The sequence below is a fragment of the Melospiza georgiana genome, chromosome 1 (genome assembly GCF_028018845.1).
Source record: "Melospiza georgiana isolate bMelGeo1 chromosome 1, bMelGeo1.pri, whole genome shotgun sequence".
Classification (NCBI taxonomy): Eukaryota; Metazoa; Chordata; class Aves; order Passeriformes; family Passerellidae; genus Melospiza; species Melospiza georgiana.
This window is the reverse complement of record NC_080430.1, coordinates 119,943,439-119,960,284: the sequence shown is the minus strand read 5'-3', so window position 1 is coordinate 119,960,284 and position 16,846 is coordinate 119,943,439. Positions and strand designations below refer to the sequence as shown.

The 16,846-nt window shown below is 35.7% G+C and overlaps 1 protein-coding gene across 2 annotated transcripts in view; it reads left to right on the top strand.

Moving 5' to 3' along the window:
• Positions 1–16,846, top strand: part of PDE7A (phosphodiesterase 7A) — a 74,806-nt gene that overhangs the window by 41,023 nt on the left and 16,937 nt on the right. The window contains exon 3 of one of the 2 annotated variants that reach the window (XM_058042506.1): positions 5,961–6,044. The exons of the other annotated variant lie outside the window; for it this stretch is intronic. Coding sequence (XP_057898489.1) covers positions 5,961–6,044 — 84 coding nt within the window. The remainder of the gene's footprint in view (positions 1–5,960; positions 6,045–16,846) is intronic. 2 annotated transcript variants of the gene reach the window in all.

The following is a 16,846-nucleotide window of genomic DNA, read 5'->3' as shown; positions in this document are numbered from 1 at the left end:
ATTTTGATTTTTTTTTACATTTGTGTAGCTGTTAATACTGTAGCACTGACTGTCTAATGAAGGGGTTTTGATCAGAGAATTTAATTACTTTGGGGATTTGTTTAGATGAGAACAGAAGATACTGGGTTCTAAATGTTTATTGAAAAAGCTGCTGGGTTGTTGTTGTTGTTGTAAATAGGTTTATTTTGTTTTCAGAACTTAAAATGAAGTAGTTAGGCCCATCATTTCTGCAGAAAGATTTGTGATAATGCTCAAGTAAATCTAGAGAGAAGCAAAACATGGCTTCCTCTAGGTTTTGATAAATCCATATGACTGGAGAGAAAAATTTAATTTGTCTTGAAAAACTTCCACTATTCTCATAGGTAGAACTGGAAAATATTCAGAACATGATGTTAAGTAAATTAATTTTTCACTTGTACTCTCATTGAAATTAATTATTACATAATGAGATTGATGTTTGTTCTGAATAGTATAATTCTTGCTGGCATAATTCATTCATGCTGTTCTGCTATTCAGAAGCAGTAAATCTTTTAAAGGATTGACTTCCAACTTAGGTGGGGGAGGAGGGTACTAACAAGCAAACAAAAAATTGCTTATGGCATGTTTGAATCATTGTTTGGTAAATTTGTGTTATTTTCTCACTTAATAGATATCACTTGGTTTATGCAAATCTTATCTGTACTATACTGTACAAGATAGCAACTATTTACATATTTTTTTTGTACTTGTAAATCGACTGTAAAAAAGACCAGCCTGAAAGCTGAACAGTTGCACTCATCAGTATGTAGAAACATTCATATTGGAGTAGATTCAAGGGTTAATATATTCTATTACAATTTTTTGCAAGAAATGTGAAGCATTGCTTTTCCTGCAGTATTATTAGATTTTTGTTTTTGTTCTATTTATCCTAGAGCACTTGAGCAAAATAATCTATAAGGAATCATCAGCTGTAACTTAATGGGAAGTTAGGCACAGTCATGAGCAGATTTGCCTTTTACTTGGTTGGTTTTATTCTATACTAATGGAATAAATTTATCTAGTAATAAAATGTACCTTGATAAGGTGTTTATCTCAGCAGACCAAAAATGTAAGGCCAAAACCATCTACAATAACTCCCTCTGCCTTTGTTTAGTTGTGCTGGCCATGAAGTTGCTTCATTCAATGGTTTCAGGCTGTTCCAATGGTAAATCCAATGGAAATTCATTTACACCAAGTAATTAGGAATTCCTGTGCTATGGCAGTGTGTCCAGGTTCAATTTAAAAGATCCTGTTTAGGAGTATGCAAAATAAAAGCTCACTCCTAACTGCCTTCATCAGTGTGTCGATATAAACAGGCAGCGTTGACTGGAATGACTCATCTGTCATACCCCATTCCCAAAATATACACTAAGCCACTCCCGTGTGCCTTATTTACTATTTTAAAATATAGATACAGATGCAGCATTGTAGAATTTTTCTTTTAAGACCTTGGAAAGGCTAAAACATCTGCATCACCGCAACCACTTTTCTCAGCAACTATGGGGAATTCTCAAAATATCTTGTAAGTGCTTCTGTGTAATCTTGATAGTTTTCTGATTTTTCTATTGCTTTTCTGGTTTCCTTTTCTTGTTGCTTTATATTAACTGAAGGTTTTTCTACTGTGCATGGGGTAGAAAGTGTGGGACACTGACTGCTTGTATTGGTGAGCATGCACCTCTCAGCTACAATTGGAGCATTTATCTTCCTTTAGAGGTCTTGATCACTTCAAATAGGAAACATTGGAGAAAAACTACTGTGTACTGTGCACACTTTTCTCTGGTAGTTTGTTTTTGTTTTCTGTTTGCTTTAATTCTGTCACATTCAGCTGACCTGTCATCTGTTTCTCCGACAAATTTAATAGGAATTTTAATCTGTGAAGTTATTAATTCTGTCTGAAAATCCTGCTCTTCACAACCTCTTGGCTTTGACTTGAATCCTTTACCTTGAGGTGGCTGTTGTAATTTCTGCTCCCAGCTGTCCTTCATGGTCTCTGAGGTTTCTGCCTCTGCTCTGGATGGCCTCAGCTCCCCAAGCAGCTGCTGCATTGTTGCTGTGCCACACTGCAGTGTTAGGGCAGCACCAAGTGTGTGCTGGGTAACCCTAACGCCCAGGGATGTCAGCTGTGGCATTTCAGCTGCCTCGTAAGTATCAGAGCTGTCCTTGTGGTGTGAGCAGGAATCTGAGACAGGGGCAGGAATTAAACAATCTATTTCAAGGTAAGTTTTGTTACAGCCCTGATTACTTTTCAGTTTTCAGTTATAGCTGCAAACCTCCCTCTTACATTCCTTCTTCCATGATTGATTTAGTCTTCAATTAAGTTTTTGCCAGTATGATCTTTGTCTTAAAAATGCAAGCGATCCTGATCATGCAGGACTATTCTGGAAGAAAGTGTAGCTAAATACTCAGCCATCAGATATTGTATCATTTTTGTGCTCAGAATAAAGGTTGGAAAGGAAAGCTTCACATTTTTAAAATCTTTCTGTTGATTCTTTGGAATCGGCAAAACTCACAAAGAGGGAAAAAAATTGTTCCTGGAAGTCCAGTATCATTAAGATGCTGGACTTGAATGTGTTCCATGGAGCTAACACAGGAATCTTTCCAGTGTGGCTGAAAGTGGCTGAAGAGATACTTCAGATAAAAACTGTCAGTCAGCTTGCTGCCCTCCCCCAAAGAAATTTACCTATAAGCAAACTGCGGGATCTGATGGCTTAAAAAGATTGTGTAAGCATTTCAATATGTTTGTAAGGGTCTAAATAAAGAAATGTTATTCATAAGTTCTTTTGTTTTAGGTTTGAATTTTAATTGTCTTTTGGCTACTGTAATAATGGTTGGCTCTGAGGTTGGACTTCTGTTGCTGTTTGAAGGAATTATGTAACAGTGTCCTATTGATTGATAAAAGTAATCTCAAATCTGAGATATCTTCTGCTTTTTTGTGAAGTTCTCTGTGAAGATAAACATATCTCTTAAAATTAAATTCTGCATAACTTCACAGTCACAGGATTGCAAAACACTTGTGCAGGATTTCCCAAGCAATTGATGTGAACATGTTATGTTGTGTGAAGGTACAATGAAGTGGGTGCATTTGGGATCCATTAATCTTCTGCAGGTTACATTAACCAAAGAGTGAATGCATAATGATGATCCAGTATTTCTGGATGTTTTGGAACTAACTATACATATGCACTAGAGATTAGTTTCACTGTGCCAATAGCGCATTATTTCATAATGTGCTGCCAGTTATCCCTTTTTCTACTTCTGTTTATTTAGAAACTTCAGATGGATGTATGGTATCAGAAAATTCCACTTGTACCAATATTTTTCAAGTACATTTATGGTCTGAAATCTTGAAAAATGCAGCAGTTCTGTACCATGATAATGGAGGCATCTCTTTTGCTTTTGTTTTGGCACGAGGGAATTTTCTGCTTTGTTTGCTGTAATGAATTCCTGTCTTGTAGAAGGGCTATGTTTTTCCAGAATAAATCCAGTTGTATTCTAAAAAAAATAATCAATTGTTGAGATATTGTTCTTCTTCTTTTAATCGCTTCTTCTATCATGATTAGGGAGAGAGAATTTTGTTCAATCACTATATAATGAAAATATTTACCTTCCTTGCTGGTAATTCCTCATTTTATATGTATGCAAGTAAATACAATTATTTTAGCTTTTTCTTACTACAGCTGCCTTTTTCTTAGTTTGCCATGTGCATTTTTAGTATACAATTCCTTCTTTGGCTAAATACTCCTGTAAATAAATATTCAGATCATTCCTGTTTAAAGTAATGTAGTCAGTTGCACTTCTTCATTTTACTTGCAGAGAGTTTTTCTTGCTTTCCTCCATAAAGTTCTCAACATTGCAGGCATTTCAAGGGTACCAAGGATACTATTATTTGTGTTGTTAGTCTATGCTGTTAATCAAGGGTAGTAAATGAAAAAGAACAAAGCAGAGAGAAACTTTCTGGACATCATTTATCAGATGAACCTGCTCATTTTGTTATTTGCAGAATTCCATATTGGTCTTCAGGTATTTTTCTGTAAATTTTTCCTATTTTTGACACTTAAATTGTTTGCCACAACCTAGCCATACACTGTCTGAAACTATTTGCTGATTGGTACCGTGGTTTGTAAATTTTAAAAGTAAAAAACTGCATTTAAAACTAAAAATAAATCACAAAAGCTATATCACTTTTTCTGTAAAAAATTAGCTTCACTAAAAAACCTCTTTTATTTTCTTTTAATTTAGCTGGTGAACTCATTCACACAGCTGTAGCTATGCCCGATTACCCAGATAAATATGAGTGAAAGGTAATGAAAGTCGAATTTTCCTCCATGCACACTGTTATTTTCATATACAGCTACTAATGCATTTGCCCCCTCTCTTCCAAAGTTTCCTCTCTTTTTCATTTTTGTTAATTTATTTTGTAAATAAAATTCACCAGTTGCTTGTGCCTAACAGAAGAGTTCTACAATTTGCTGCCTCTGTATTGCCTGGAAGGAAACAAGTCTCTTGCACTCTGCTCAAATGAATGCTTGAAGCCTTTATAAGTAATATATTGTAAGTGGTCTGAAAATTAATACTTGGAGATAGTATTTGGGTTGCTTTCCCTTGCAGCTCAGTTATGGTTTTCAGTTAAAATAAAAAAGGATTAATAACTGAAGGGCACATGTATTTACTATATTTTTACTGATGTGTAAACTTTAGGGGAGCCCTGGGCCTGCTTACCATTTTGTGGTCCTTCCAGCATGCCTCACAAGATAACATTCATGTAAAGTGCATCACTGTAGATGTGTCAGTGTTTATAGATATGTATCTCTAGAAAGATACCTGTTAGGTATTTAAAAGCATATTTACTGAAGCGTAAGTCAGTACCTTTAGCTATTTTCTGATAAGTTGACTGCTTCAGTGTTACACATTGCAGGTTAGAAAAGAAAAAATGGAAAAAAATGCTCTTAAGATGCCTCTGACTTGATGAAAAATAAATAGCTGTATTTTTATTTAGTTCTTATAAACTAAATCATGGTGCTTTTTTGTTAATTACTTATTTTGGTTTCATGTGGGAAGTGCTGTGTTTGAAGTGAGGTGAATACGACACTTGATAGATTCTCATAATTAGAAACCACAACATTTGCACATCTTAAATTTATCTTTGTTAGAGTTTGAGGAGGGAAACAGTATTGCATTTGATTCTCGAAGATTTCTCCAAATTTGTAATTACAAAAGGATTTTAAGTGAAAGTTTTTAATGCAGGTGAACTGCTTATATTAATACATACAACTATCTAATGAAAGAATACTGATCAGCTTTCAGTTGGTAAAATGCATAAGTAGAAATCAAGTAGCATGCTAAAAGATTGAGGTTGAAGCTAATTACAGTGCAAAATAGTTTGATCAAATTTTAATACTGAGTTTTGGTATTTTAATAGGCTCTTGTGTAATATTCAAACAGCTGAGCGCAAGTAAGTAAATGCTAGTGGGAAAATATTTTATAATATAAAACCATATTGTAACTAGCTTCTTTGCTAAAAGCTACCATTTCTAGAAGTTGAATCTTTTTTGTATTCTACAAAATGTTATTGTTGTATGTGTGTTACTGAGGAACAAATCAACTTTAAATGTTCTTGTTTTCTGTCATATTAAGGTGCATTTTTACCATACTGGTGTAGCAAGCTCTTCCTAATTTCATCTGAATGCTTATCACATGCTTCTGGCAACGTATGCTTAGGCAGGAGAGATTTTGGCAAGAAAGCATGTGATTGCATGTTTAACAAGTCTTCAAACTTTGTTTTGAATTTCACCTTTAAAACAAACAGCATTGAAGTAGGCCTATTGTTTGAATTACTCTCCTCCATTAAGAACATGAATCTTTACCCCTCCAGGCTATGTTCATTTGCATTTTATCTCTGCCACTCTTCCACACTTTTATTTCACTCTTGACCCTGTTTCTAGGAGATGTGCGAGTAAGAAGTCGGGCAGGATTTGAAACAGAGAGAAGAGGTTCTCATCCATACATTGATTTCCGTATTTTTCACTGTAAGTATTTAAAAGCAGATAAATGACAAATAAACAAAGGCCTCCATCAATTTTAACAACTGAGCCTCTAAAGTAAAGTTAGCAGCTCTTACAGCAAGACGATTTTTTTTATACTTCTTAGGAAAATCTTTCATTCTAGCTCATTACCAAAAATAGAAGAGGAATATCTTCACTACTAAATATTTTTTTTAAAAAAATTATCATTTTAAACTCATTGAATTTAGACCTGAATCCATATGGAAATGAAGATGTATCTTCTAAACAGCTACTGATGTGTGTGCTGTGTGCTTACTTGGCAGACACAATCTGTTGAGGAGAATACTTTTCTGTTTTTGTAAAGCACTAGAAAGGCCCTGTCCAGGATGACGCTTGAACAGGATTACAGTAATATCAATATTCTTGACGTCATCATAATGAATGAACATTTACATCTACTCAGGTGTGTAGCTAGGCCTTAAATTTTTGTACAGAGACAGATCTTAAATAAAAATTGAAGTTTTAGGAGAAAGTGGCAGCCTAAATTTTTTTGATTATGTGTTTGAGAAATCTTTTATTTTTTCAGAAGTGTTACAAGAAGAATATTTTTGTAGAGAAAAAAGTTATATTATCCATCCATATTATTACAACTAAATTTGTCAGTAGTTGTTGTAATATAAAGTTTTGACACCACCAAACCAATATGCAGGAAAAGTGCAGGGGATCTGAGTCTTAATTAAATTATGCCAATAATTAAGCTATTGTCATAAAGGATCTATACCAGCATTGTATCAGCACAATTCCAAGTATTCTGAATGCAATGGAGAGATTCAGTAAAGCCGATTTCATGGTAGTAAGTGTGGTTGTTGTAATTACTTTATGAATAAAAATGAGTGGCAGAAACTGGTCTTATACTCTGATCTTAACTGAAGTTATAATTTTTAAAAGTAGATAATTTCTAAAACTCTTAAACTCTTAGTTTTGTTCAAAAGTTTCATAAAAATAGGTGAGAAAACAAAGTTTGAAGAGTGTGCTATGTAGATTTTTTTCAATACAGAGGATAAGAGTTTCATCTCAAGTCCTGATTGAGTATAATAAATTCTCTGCAGAAATAGCATGCAATTTATGAAGTATTGTAATTCTTTTTGTGTATATATATATATGTAGCATTTCATGCTGATATAGGAAATGCTAACAAGTATTAAAATAACTGCCTGTTAAAAGGCAGTCATATGATATTATTGCTGTTGTCAGATTAACTGGTTTTTATGGTCCTCATCACACTGTTTCTTTCCATCCTCATGATTGTGCATCAGGCAGATCATGACTAGTCAGTAAAAGAACTTTCACACCCTTTCTCCTTGCCCCTACTTGTTGAGACACAGCCACCAGCTTTTAGCAACATCACCTGTGGTGTTTAATGACAGCAAAAAATATTGCTAGGAGGGCCAAAAAGTTCTTTGGCTTTACCTTCCCATGCAGGTCAGTTTGTCTGTTAGTTTTCAGAGTTGTCATATTATAGGCAGATTTTTTTTGCACTTCAGGACTGTAGTTTGTTGAAAAGGTGCTCTGACTTCCAGGCTCCTGCCACATTGTGGAGTTTCTTTCAAAGTCAAGAATTCCACACAATCTCTCCCCATATTAGTAGGTTATCTAGTAATTTGCATAAATGTGGGATTCTTTTTTATCCCTAAAATGTTTTTTTCCCCCTCTCTGCAATGCTAATTTATTCCTGATCAGTGTTTCCTTAATTGTTTTAAGTCAAAGAGATTTAGTAATGCACTATGAGACTGCCAGTAGAGAGAAGTTGCAGGAATCAGACTTGACCTAATTTTTAGGATATTCTTCCTGCCCGTTCCCCTGCCCTCTCCTGGTTACTTCAGAAGGAGTTGATTCTGCCACACAGAGGTACATGACTGAAAAATACCCATTTGAGCGATAACTTGTGAGAGGAGTCAGCCAGCCCTTCTTTCCTTGGGGCAAATACTGGAAAGGGTCTCTTTAGCTGAAGCAGACTAAACCATCTGAATGTTGCTTTTTTTTTTTCTCCCCACCACAGCTGATCCTGAACATCAGTAATGCATGGACATGCTTCCTCCATTTGTGTTTGTGTAGTTTCACTGTAACTTCCTTGTACTATCCACTATCAATATTCTGTGGTTCTAAATTGTTTGCAATGGTCATTGCTTATGTGTTTTGCAGAGGATTTATGTAGTTGCTGTCAGTCACAGCGCTGACTGTGACTGACAGCATTAGTGCTGTCGTGTGTTTTGCTTAGCTAACTTTGGTTGTTCAGCATTGTTTTCTTTTTCTGTCAATGATGTTTTGAGAAGAGTTTGAATATCTTTCAGGAGGGGTAGCTAATAATATGCTGACCAGTCTCTTCTCTAATATTTATTGATAGGCTCTTAACCCTGTATTTTACTGATAGGTTGGAAGAGTAGTGAATTTTAAATGCATTGCTTAGCTTCATAACACTATTTGAACTCACAGCTTCAACAAGTCTTGCCGAAGTAAAGTTTGTCAGCACTTATTTCTGAAGATCACTTCTATATCTTCTTAGGCATTATTAGCTCAGCCTCTATATTTCATCCCAAAATTCTGTAACTGATACGTGAATATTCAAGTTTCTAACCTGTCTAGAAGTATTCTCAACAGTAACTTTTAGAAAGTTTGATTTTAGGAGGATGGTTGGAAAAATACTGTTGTTGTTAGGACAGTGGAATGGGAGTAATATCTGAGCTTTATTAAATGCAGGATTTCACTGATGATTAAGCTAACTTTGATGGTAGTTTTCCTAATACATTATCTGTTATTCCAGCAGTCTCCTTTTTATAGGTACTTGCAGGAACTACCAAGAAGAATAGCTTAATACATTTTTGTTTTAACAACACTGCTTCCTGGTGAACGGGCAAAGTGAGGATTATATTCTTCTTGTTGGTTGGCAGCTGGTTAATGTTATCAGTTATCAGCTTTTCTGTTACTGTGTTCTGTTGGTTATGCCTGTGTGGGACCATGGGCATAACATCAAGATGGCATCTTAAATCCACCATTTCTGGAAAGGAGAGAGCAGCCAACTTTATTCCTCTGAATTTCTTCCTCAACTTTCTTCCTCTGAATTCACTGTTGCACAGTAAAATGCATACACTATAATGTTTTATTGTAGTGACTGTAGAACATTGGATCTACTTTTCACTCCATGAGAAACAAGAAGGGAGTGTTGCAGTTCGCTGTGAGAATGCAGCATGTACTGTTTGGTTTTCAGGGAAGCTATTGAAGAAGTGATTGCAGTGGTTATAATCACTCTTACTGTCTTCTGGTTTACCAATAGGCTACGGTTTACATGAATACTTCAAAATTTTCTTTACGTTGCTTGAGACATCATATCCAGTAATTCAGTCTTCAATGTTGTCAGAATATGTTGATAAAAGCTAATGTGAAACAAAATCTTTGATAGAAGAATTGGTGACAAGATAAAAATATTCCTTTTTTTCAGAAAGAGTAAACCAGCAATAAAGTTGTAGACTTTGTTTTCTTGCTATTGAGAGGTTGTCAGTAGTGTCTATTTTTTTATATATGTATGTATGTATGTATACACACTACCCGTAAGAAATTTTGATTGTTAGAGGTGTTCCTAGCATGCACAAAGAAAGACATATATAATGTGCCCTAATCACTCTCTGTTTCTCCTGAAAAAAAAACCCAAAGAGTGAGTGTACACAGTGATATGTACATTATGTTATAGTAAGGAAGTGAAGCCAAAATGAATGAAGATCAAATAAATAATTAAGATAACAAAAAGCTATTGAGAAATGTCATATGCAGATACAGCTGAAATTAAGGCTTTTAAGCTTCCTTTTAGGAAAGGGTTGTTGGATATAGTCTGGAGGAACCATATAGAAAAATGAATATTTTGATTTTGCAGAGAAGAAACTGGTTTTCTTATTGTTTTTCCTGTTGTGCTTGGCCTAGAATAAGTAAGATCTTGTCAAAAAGGTTTTTAGAATTCTCTTGTGCCAGTCTTATCTGAGCATGCTTCTATGGGGGGATGATGATGTTGCCACTACATGGGGCTCTGTTTTGTGTTTTATAGATAACCAAATCTGTCACATCTGCGAGTTAAAATATCTTAGAAAGAAGAAGGGATTTTGAATTAGTCAGTATGTGTTTGGTAACATTCAGGAATGCTCAATTTTGAAGAAAATAATCACTTGCATACAGAATAATGGTACAGTATAAGACTTCATTGAGACTTAGATGATTCTCCTTAGCTGTGTATGGAGCCTTTAAACGGGGAAATGGAAAGAAAGGAAGAGATGTTTTATAGGTGATGGATAAATCTAATTCTCTTCCTTGAGAGTACAAATACATGATGAAATTCCAGAGTTTACCTTTTTTTATACAACCTTCAGACTGTTTACTTGGAAATTACCATTTGTGGATTGTATTATAAGCTATTCTGAGGTCTGGCAAAAATGTCAGCATGTGCTGTTTCAACGATGTTTTTAACTTTCTGGTTCTTAGCTCATGAACCATTTGAAAATGTTTACCTTGAACAGTGAGTTTAGACTTCCCTTGGCTGAGATTCCAGAATTCAAAGAGATGAGTGCAAATCCAAATTGATTGCCTGAAACAATTTGAAAAATCTTTGTGTAGCAGCAGCTAATGATGTGTTTGGTGATGCCATCTAAAGATTGAGATAAACTAAGCAGAGTCCAGATTAATTTCAATGCCCTTTTTGTTTCAGAAAATAGAGGAATTACCGATTTGGTTATGTTTAACAGGCATTATCTGTCTTGTTCAGCAGTCCTCTGTGAAGAAGGGTGAGTTTCACAATGAGTAAAGTAATGCAGGAAGATTTATGTGATCACAGCTTGAAGTATTTGTTGCCTTTTGAAAATACCATCACTGAGGAGTAAAAAGCTTGCACTTGAGAGATTACGTCAAAAGCTGCCTTTCTGTGAATGATGCAATACTGAATTTGTCTTCTAATTATTCACAATCCAGATTATTCCAGTAAATTGTGTTCTGTAATATGAGAGAAATTTTGACTTTGATTTAGGTTGGAGAATGCAGTTACACAAGGGGAAATCAGAAAATGCTCCAGATACAGTTGTATTGGCCAAATGAAAAGAGTGAGCTTGAAGTGAACTTGGTTAAGGAAGATGTGGAGATAAAAAGTTTTAATTGAGAATATAGAGCAGGTTTGTTTTTTTCCTTTGTTATTCTAGATGTTTCTTCTTTCCAAGCTACTGTGGAACAGTCTGTGTGCTCTGGAGTCTTGCACAGGTACAGGCCACTCTGTATTTCATTGCTGGCTTAAGTTTGACCATAGAAGAAGACAGTGATATATTCTGGTTTTTCCCCATTTCTTTTGAACCTCTCCAATGAATTCTTTCTCCTAATACCTTATTTAGAAAGACTTTTTTTTTGTATGCTGGACAGTTTGGTAGAAAATACCTGAAAATTCTTTTGTTTTCATCTGCGCTCCCAGTTTGACTTTCTGGACTGACCATCATAAAGTAAAGTAAAGGCTGGTAAAGGAAATTAATTTTTTGTTAACCATGATGGGCTGTTTTTAGATTCTTTTTTTTTTTCTGGTGATGAAAAATAGACAAAAAAAGATGAGTTGCGAGTTCTGTCATTCATTTACTGTAGAACTGAAGATTTCTAGGACACCAAAGAGAGGTGGGTTTTTCTGGGAAGACAGCAAGAAAATGATTTGGCAATGATCTGAAATATATTATATTATCCTTTTGGGAAAAGAGTTTGGAATCATTATATGTTGAGTTCTTCAGGAGGATAAGTATCTTGATTAACATGGCATAACCCATTTTGTAAAAGGCTGTGTTTGTATATATTTTGTATATATGATGATATTCCTCTAAATAATTAGCTTCAGCGAGGTTTCTTAGTTTACAGTATGCTGTTGTGAATTGCAGATTTGCCATGCCCAATGAGTGGATTAGGGTTAAAAAATCCCCAAAAACACAACTTCAGGATTGCTGGGCTTATGAAAACTGGTAAACTGGTATGGAAAGACTGCCTTGTATGTAGTTTCCTAGTCCTGAGATTATTGCAAAGTGTTACTCATTTGAGCACAGAAATGGCAGTGTTTAATCCACTTAATTTTGTATCTTTCCTGAGGTGTTTACAGAAATTCTAAGATGAGCCAAAATTCAAAAGAGGTAAATTTGTAAAGTCCTGTAGATATCTTTTCATGATGTTTTTTTTACACTTCTACTACTGTGCAATGACTTATAGTGCCATTGGAGATTTGGCATTTATTTCATACTGAAGTAGTCTAATCCCTTCACTTTGAGCAAATTCCCTCAAATTAGCGCTGTTTGGAGCAGAGGATTGGACTAAAGGACGTTCAGAAGTCTCTTCTGTCCCTTCCCACCTAAATTATTCTATGGTTCTGTGCTTTGCTAAGGCAATGAGATCCTTTTGCTCTGTAAGATCCTTCAGGAAAAGTTATTTTAGGTGGTGGTGATGCCTAGCACTTCCCCTCCATCAGGTAGCGTCTGATGAAAACCACTAGAGTTTTTAAGAGAGTCGTGGTAATTCTAGACTTTCTCGAAACCTAATTTATTTTTCTCATTCCATTTAGAAGACACTTGCAAGGCCATGTTTGTTTCATTAATCCTTAACCCACAGCATATTTTTCAGCAGTCGTTATTATTTGGAAAATAATGGAAAATATTTGGAAAATAAAAAAATATTTATGAATGTGTATGTAGTTACATATTGTACGTTAAAACCAAAACAGTATAGCTTAATATTTTTTTAAGCAGAAGTAGTGTAGTGTCTTAAAATGATGCTAGTCTTCTAAGTGGTTTTAAGAAAGACAGGAACTATAGTGAGATAATTTAGACCCCAATAATCTAAATTAGTCTTTTTATGTAACTTGAAAATCCTTACTAAAATTATATCTTCCCAAATGAAGTAATAGTTTTATATAATACTTGAATACTGAATGTTGTAAAAATATTTTAAAATTCAAACCATGAGTGGTAAAATAGCAACTCTTAATTTAAAAAAAACCCCACAAACATTCATGGATCTAATATAGTGCATTTCTTAATAGTTTGATGGGAATAGATGTGAAATTAGAATGCTTATGGGTCCCTCTAGTGGTGTGAAATGCTAGATCGTACTTTATTCATAAATTGAAAATTATTTGTATCATGAAAAGATGGATCTTTAGAAAGGTGCATCCTTAGATGGTTTTAATTGGCATGTAAAATGGAATATTTCTTTCCAACAGATATGGACAGGTAGTGGAAAATTTCAGATGATGTCTCAGGTTTAATGATAGTATCTGCTATGTCAAACTGTTAAATGTGCAGTTGGGTTAATGTGGAAAATTAATGGGAGATCACTTCAGTTAAAAGAAGATAATTCCTTCATATTTTGGGGGAAAAGCCTCATCTGGTGGGCCAGTGCTCACCTCAACTTTCAGTTTTTACATCCAAACATAGGAAGGATCAGATAATCAAATATTTTTTTTCCCCTTCATTTCCTTAATTTTTTTTTTGGCAGTGACACTCATGATCCTCAGTTAAGCTCTTTCTGTTGGTGTGTAGCAAAACTCAGTGCTTTTTATAATGGATAGTTTTCTATCTGCCTTTTAGGCTGTAGCAAGGAAGAAATGGAGGTAAAGTTCTTGAAGCTGGATAGCCTTGTTTTAACCAGATTGCTGTTGGAGGGTGTAAGTCTGTCTTTGCATTATAAGAAAATTGAATATATTGCTAGGATTTAGGGTTCCATTAGTAATCAAACTAAATAATAATTGTTATTCTTCCTTTTGTGGACTGTCCTTAATATACAATATATAATTTTAAGACTAAATCTATCAGTATATTGTGATCTTTTAAGTGATTGTCACTTGTCTTTACTTTGTTTTTTTATATTGGCATGAGAAAAATAAATATTTAATACCCCTGTGAAATGTGCTAAAACATTTTATTTTAGGGTTTCATGAAGTTAAAAGATTGGGAGTGGGAAGAGATTAAAATTAGCGTCTCAGAATACAGATGAAATCTGTTGCATGAAGGCGACTTGTGTTATTTTATTGCTATATATGCATCACACTAGCAAAATAACTGATATTAATAACCAGAATTACTTCTTTTTCTTTATTTTAGAGAAAGGAATTTTTTATTATACCAGCATCTCACTTAAGATGCTTAGAAACAAGAATATAACCATTTTAATCAAACAAACGAAATGCCCCAATACCTGTGATTGATGCTTTGGATAACAACTCTAATTTACAAAGGAATGGCAAGAGGAAGTCATAGGACAGCTGGTGTTGTGCAGGCACTAAGGCCTACAGTTCACCTTCTGGTTCCTTGCATCAAAAGCACTTCCCAATGCTGTAGTGTCCTTTTTAACGTGTTTATCATCCCAGCTTTGCTTTCATTCTCTTTCAGTTCAAAAGGCTGTAAATGTCCAATTTATTTTATTGTTCTAATTTGTCCTTAAACTGTCCTTGTGAGCAAATAGTCAATATTGGATATTAGAAGGGCATTTAGCACACTGAAGGCTCCAAATGGAAGAAAAGATATTTGGGCTGGGAGATGTTTTTGCAGCATGCTTGTTCATGAGCAAATGCAGTGCGCTCTTCATTCTTCACTGTCTTCTTTCCATGATCTGTACATTACTGAGCCTTGGTTTGGTAGTGTCTCTGAAATTAGCATCTCTTTTCATGACTCGTGATAGAAGCGGGGAGGTTGTCATTCTCATATTAATCATGCATCTAAAGAGAATGAATGTGCCAGGAGAGAAATGCCAAGTTTCCATTGCACAACTGTATCATTCATTTCACCAGTCTTTTCCATTAACTGGCCTTAGCTGATCTGCCAAAACCACATAGCACTTGGTTTTTGTATCCTTAATAATAATTTATCTGTGAGGGAAAGGAAAAAAGCAGGCACAGTAGCTATCAGTGTTCCTGCAGCTGGAGAACGTATCTTCCCCTCACCCCGTTCCTTGAAAGCCAGCTATTTTCTCTTTCAACCTCCCCTTTAAATTAATAACCTATCGAACCTCTACAACTGACTTGTTTATTGTGAATTGTCCTGGGGTAAGTGTTTAATGTTAAAGAGAGAAATTTAGTTTTTGGCTTAGTGTAGTCCCACAAATCAGGTGCTCTGGAGCTGCAGAGGAATTGCAAGGCTCAAAATCTCTTCTCTCATTTGGAAGTTACTCTGATCATTTCAGATCTAAAGGATAAGACATTTATTTAGTTAAGGTGTTATTACCTACCTTGGGCTATCCATGTGCAATAACTAATAGCTCAAAGGGAAGCTCAAAGCCATGGGGAGGAGCCGCCCCAGCACAAGCAGGGGCAGCCCTCAAGTGACTTGGCAGAAAGGAACTGGATATCCTGGTGGGCACCAAGTTAAACATGAGCCAGCCATATCCCCTTGCTGCAGAGAAAGCAGGTGGTATCCAGGCTGCAGTAGGAGGAATATTGCCTGCAGGTTGAGGGGGGTGATCCCTCTCCTATGTGCAGCACTGAGAGGCCTCACCTGGAGTCCCAGTCTGGGCTCCCCAGGAAAAGAGAGACATGGACATACCAGAGAGAGTCCAGCAAAGGGTGAGGAAGATTAAAGGGCTGATGAGAAAAGGCTGAGAAAGCTGGAACTGTTCAGCCTACAGAAGGCTCAAGGGCAAACTTCTCAATGTATGCAAATACCTGAAGGGAAAGTGCAAAGGAGACAGAGCCAGGCTCTTTTCAGTGGTGCCCAGTGTGAGGACCAGAGGCAATGGGCACAAACTGATGCACATCAGGAAACACTTTTTTGCTGTGAGGGTGGGTGACCAAGTGTTGACACAACCAGAGAGGTTGTGGAGTCTGCATCCTTGGAAATACACTAAAACCTCTGGGAGATGGTTCTGGTCTAGGTGACTCGGCTTGAGCAGAGGAGTTTGACCAGATGAACCTCATCTGGTGCTTTCCTACCTCACTAGTGCTGTGATTCTGTAATAAGCAGCGCTGCTGCTAGGAAAGCTGGAATAATGCAGGCTTTGCTTTTTTTCTTTAATGAGGGGTAGAAAACCTATGATTAATTTGTAGTAGTAGTGGTTTAAGAGCTAGGCCAATTTGGTGATAATTTAGAGAGTTTAAACGTATTTGTAAGATGAATAAGTGTCAATAGCTTATTGTGAAAAGAATGATGGTTCAGCTTCACAGAAAACCAAGTAACTTGTTTACCTCTCTACCTCTATCATCATCAGAAACAGTCCTGAAGCAAGAAGATGTGCAACCCCTCCTAAATGACTTTGAATACAAGTGGAACACAGGCTTGTACTGCCAAATTATTGCACTTCTGTGTTCTGTTGTGTACTTTGCTGCCAGAAGCTGCTGTTTTCCTTGTAGTACCTACAGTGTACTATTCCCTCCAAGATTAACGGGTGGTACCTGTGTGGAGAAACTCACTTTGTAGCATGACAACAAAAACAAGTTTGTAGAAGACCACTTGAGAACAAGAAAATTATCTCTGCTTCCAGAAAAGTGCTCATTTTTCCTGCTTCAAATATGTTGTTTTATTGTGATTTAGTGAAGTTTATGGCTTTTGTATGTGAATTTGTGGATATTTTAGATCATTTTATAACCTAAATATAGCCATTTTGTATTGTTTTATTTTCAACCCAATAATTTCTGTTGTGAAATTTGGCTCTGAAGGAAGCCAAATTGGATCAAGAGCGAGGGAGAGACACTTCTTACCTGTAGCATACACTGTATTAGCAGCAGCAGCTGTATTGCTCCCTGCTTCTCTATTATGCAGGCTGGTAGTGCTCAGACTGTAACCTCA